The 5072-nt window shown below is 42.8% G+C and overlaps 1 protein-coding gene across 1 annotated transcript in view; it reads right to left on the reverse strand.

Moving 5' to 3' along the window:
• Positions 1-4757, reverse strand: part of CDCP2 (CUB domain containing protein 2) — an 18782-nt gene extending 14025 nt beyond the window's left edge. The window contains exons 1-2 of the mRNA XM_018563996.1: positions 4682-4757; positions 1520-1867 (exon numbers count right to left, since the gene is read on the reverse strand). Coding sequence (XP_018419498.1) covers positions 1520-1867; positions 4682-4757 — 424 coding nt within the window. The remainder of the gene's footprint in view (positions 1-1519; positions 1868-4681) is intronic.
• Between the last annotated feature and the right edge of the window lie 315 nt (positions 4758-5072).

A 5072-nucleotide genomic window follows, 5' to 3' on the forward strand; every position in this document is an offset into this window, starting at 1 on the left:
TTGGGGGAGTACAAGTGCATTAGGCTCCATTCACACCTGTATCTTGACGTGCGATTAGGGATTCCTGCATCAGGAACATGCGTTTTCCTGCAGCAGGAATGCCTAATCTTTAAAAGCGGCAGCTGTCACCCATTCAAGTTAATGCTCAGATGACAGCAGCTGCATGTAAACGCCTGGACACCGCATGTAATGGTATGTGATATGATTATCACATAGGAATCAATCACTCACACTGGACGCATTGATTGTGCATCCAGGGAAAGTGTTTTCTAACTGCATGTAATCATATCACATACCATTACATGCTGTATGCAGACGTTTACATGGAGCTGCTGTCACCTGATCATTAACTTGAATGGGTGACAGCTGCCGCTTGTAAATGCCAGATTGGGAATTCCTGCTGCAGGAAAACGCATGTTCCTGAAGCAGGAATCCCTAATCGCACCTAAATTTAAAGATATGAACGGGGCCTTATTGTGTGTGTATTAGGGTCCATAGTACCAAACCGGATATAGTTTAAAAATAATGTAAAGTATGAAATTTGGCAAGCGGCCCCCATGGGAGAAAAAAATTGTCAAATGGCCCCCGAATGAATTGAGTTTGAGACCCCTGATCTAGGACAACATAGCTGATTTGGAAAAATTATCTTTCCAGTTCTGCTATGTTTTTGTTGAACTTCTTGCACAGCCTCACAGAGAAACACAAGCACACAGCCAGATATGCATGCTGCACATGGCTTGGCTAAAAACTGGAAGGGAACCGCAGCTTTATTATCTACCTTATTCAATACAACAGAAAATCTACCATAGATATAACAGAACTTATAAACACTGCCATCTAGTGACCGAAATTGTATACTGCAGTGGTTATTGCTATAGATACAACAATGTGTATTCTAACATGTTCTCCTAGATTGTTCACTTCTCCGGCCTTCTCCAAACTCTTCACCCTTTTGTGAATAACCCTGTTAGTTTTTAACAAAGGCTGAGGAGCATTTTTGTTAAATAAAAATGGAGCCCAGGGTTGGACTTTAACACACCCACTGTAACAATGTGAATGGCTGAAGATAAGTGCGTAGGAATTATTGTGAAATTCTGGATTCACACCTTCAGATGAATGTTTTTATGTGTTGTTGCATGGGTTGTCAAAGAACATACATTTCATATGATGCCATTGTCTTCAATAGGAGCGCTCATCCATTAAAAACAATGGCTAACCTGCATATATACTCTGAGAAAAGAAATTTTACCGATTCCTCCATCTACTCTAAGCCTTCTAATCCTCCTGTTTGGCCTATTTATTTTGACAGCTGGTGCCTGCTGCTGTCAGAATTGTTCAGCCGACAATTTTTTCGGCCTGACTTTTGTTAAGCCGACAAGGCCACCCGTTGTCAGAATTTTGTCTTATTCTTGTAAATTGGCTGCAATTCTCACAGTGTGTGCCCAGCCTAAGGCTTTGTAGCCAAACGGTCTTTTAGATCCAGATAAACATTCATATTCACATTCATGGGTTGACTCACCTTTCCTGTAGGTGGCAGAGAATCCCGTACTTCCTACGTGTTTGTCTGAATGAAAAATAACAGACAGTACGTGCCATGATGATGTGAGATTTGGGGGCAACTGGGAACCACAGAATGTTCCCAACAGATTCCCTTCATCCTTGGAGGCCCCGTTGTAAATCTTGATATAGTCATAGTCACAGGTGTCATGGTACTCCAAGTTGAATTCATCAAAGGTAAGCTGGACGGTGAACCCTTCAGACACAACGATGAGCCAGCTGCACTCTGTATAAGGTGGATACACTCTCGGGAAATTGGGGCTGAATATATGGCCTACAGGAGCCGAAAGCACCCCCCCGCACTTCACACCTGTGGAAGGAAAAGGCATTTTAATTCATCACTTTGTTCCTTTGTTTATTTGTTCTTTTAACCTTCATATACACACAGTGGCGTAACCAGAGTTCTGGGCGCCTCCGGGGCAGAAATGTTATAAACACCCACTGGAACTGTACCCTGCACCTCCCCCCCACACACACATGTTTTTATTTAAAACGGTTGTTACGCCACTGTACACACAGAACAAACAAAGAAAACCTCTGGCCTAAACAAAACCCCTAGAATGTTTCTAGCAGCAGAACATTTTGGATCTCTAAGTATAGTATAACATTTTAACAGCTAAAGCTGACTGGTATGCTACTTAAAGCTTAGGCCAACCCCCTCTTAAAATCTGTACTCTATTTTTGGCCCATCACTGGGACGAGAGATCTCAATGATCAAGCATGAGACACGTGGGCAAGGTACTGTCACCTTAACATTGTGAAGGTGCTTGCAGGACAGGGAACATAGAGTTACCTCATTTGTGTGCTGCTGCCCTGTCCTTCTAAATGTAAAGCTGTGCAATCAGCAGGGAGTGTGAGCTTTGCTGGATGCAGAGCTGGTCAGTGATGCACCTACGGGTGCCACCTGTCCAGGATTCACCCAGACAGTCCAGGTTTTGAATGCTGTGTCCAGGTTTCATGGCAGCTGAAACCCGGACACAAGATGTCAAGTAGACAGGGGCAACCAAAATTTAGATAGGGGCTACTGGCCTCCCACTGAAAATAGTCTCAACTGTGATATTTACATATGAATGGGTGGTGCTATTTACATATGAACACGCCACGGCTCATTCTCCCAAAAAAAAAATGTTTGCACGTCGCTAGAGTGTTCGGGTTTCCCTTGAAGAACAGGTGGCAACCCTGGATGCACCATATTGTGATAATGGCTCAGTGAGGGGCATTGGATTGCTGCTCAGAGAAAAGTGCTTACACACAGAGAACAGCAGTACTCTGCTGCCGGGAGAAGAAACGTTTGAACGTGTGTAAGGACTGTATTTTCAACAGCATTTTAGTAAAAAATGTAAATGTCATTGTTTGCATGCAGCTTCAATTCAAATAGCTAAGAGTTCCTGAAACTTCAGTTGGGCTTTAAAGCGTATCCATACCCCAAAACACAAAAATTTTATAGATTGCACTAGTCCAGACGTGCCCCTGCTGCCCCCCACGGTTGTTACGCCACTGTACACACAGAACAAACAAAGAAAACCTCTGGCCTAAACAAAACCCCTAGAATGTTTCTAGCAGCAGAACATTTTGGATCTCTAAGTATAGTATAACATTTTAACAGCTAAAGCTGACTGGTATGCTACTTAAAGCTTAGGCCAACCCCCTCTTAAAATCTGTACTCTATTTTTGGCCCATCACTGGGACGAGAGATCTCAATGATCAAGCATGAGACACGTGGGCAAGGTACTGTCACCTTAACATTGTGAAGGTGCTTGCAGGACAGGGAACATAGAGTTACCTCATTTGTGTGCTGCTGCCCTGTCCTTCTAAATGTAAAGCTGTGCAATCAGCAGGGAGTGTGAGCTTTGCTGGATGCAGAGCTGGTCAGTGATGCACCTACGGGTGCCACCTGTCCAGGATTCACCCAGACAGTCCAGGTTTTGAATGCTGTGTCCAGGTTTCATGGCAGCTGAAACCCGGACACAAGATGTCAAGTAGACAGGGGCAACCAAAATTTAGATAGGGGCTACTGGCCTCCCACTGAAAATAGTCTCAACTGTGATATTTACATATGAATGGGTGGTGCTATTTACATATGAACACGCCACGGCTCATTCTCCCAAAAAAAAAATGTTTGCACGTCGCTAGAGTGTTCGGGTTTCCCTTGAAGAACAGGTGGCAACCCTGGATGCACCATATTGTGATAATGGCTCAGTGAGGGGCATTGGATTGCTGCTCAGAGAAAAGTGCTTACACACAGAGAACAGCAGTACTCTGCTGCCGGGAGAAGAAACGTTTGAACGTGTGTAAGGACTGTATTTTCAACAGCATTTTAGTAAAAAATGTAAATGTCATTGTTTGCATGCAGCTTCAATTCAAATAGCTAAGAGTTCCTGAAACTTCAGTTGGGCTTTAAAGCGTATCCATACCCCAAAACACAAAAATTTTATAGATTGCACTAGTCCAGACGGCCTTGGGACGCCCCTGGCTCAGAGTAAAGGAAGTGACAAGGACACTGAAAAAAGAAAACGAATGCATCCACCACATCTAAGGACTGTTAATCTGCGATATATAGTACATTATTGTTCTTGGGTTTAGATATCCTTTAAATAGAATTCCTCAGTGACAACTTCTATCATTCTCTCCTGGGATATTCCCCTTATCTCTTTTTTTGGTGTTTTCACCAGAATATATCAATAAGCACAGTTTTTAAATCCAGATTAGCTCACTATTGTTTTTTTGCAACAAATCATTTTGGCAATAGCCATAGTAGCCAGCACAACAGTCCAGCTTTAGTTGCATGCCCTTTTTTATGTTCATAATCTGCTTGGAAAAGTCTTGCAAAAATAATTGAATGCAATAATACAAACATGCAGACAACATCGAATTTAACCAATTGCTCAATGCCAACTCCTTGATGACTGGCTGCTCTGATGTTGGTGCATTGCTGGGCCTAGTATGGTAACAAATATACAGGAAAAGCCAATGTAATGACCATTCCAGGTCTCCCTTACCACTGGCTCATTTACAATATTCAAGGAGTAAAGTTTAGTTGTTCTATTGGAAAGGTAAAAAGACACTAACGGGGATTCCCTCCATCTGATGCCGACCTAGAGAAGCACATGCAATCTCCGCTTACCTTTCCGGGCCGGAATCACGGGTACTCTCCATAGCACGCTTATCACGAAGATAAACTTGCAATGAATATTCTGCATATTGGAAAGCTAGTGCTGTAATATATCCAGTGCTCGCAGAACACTACAGATAAGACTCAGAGCTGCTATTGAATAAATAATTCATCTGTTGTCTGAATAGGAACTTGATCTCACTTTGCTCTCCACCCTCGATGTTCTGATGTGTATCAGGTATCTCTGGATTTACACATTCACCCTACCTATATTAAATCACAGAGAGATGGGGGACATTGAATGCCAATGTCCCAGCCAGGCCAAATAGTGTATTAACAGTGCAGAACTTTCTGTGTACATCCCAACAATGAGACATCCAGAACAGGGATGATTAAATGGTTT

The sequence above is a fragment of the Nanorana parkeri genome, unplaced genomic scaffold (genome assembly GCF_000935625.1).
Source record: "Nanorana parkeri isolate BGI_ZX_2015 unplaced genomic scaffold, ASM93562v1 scaffold715, whole genome shotgun sequence".
In the NCBI taxonomy this organism is placed as follows: domain Eukaryota; kingdom Metazoa; phylum Chordata; class Amphibia; order Anura; family Dicroglossidae; genus Nanorana; species Nanorana parkeri.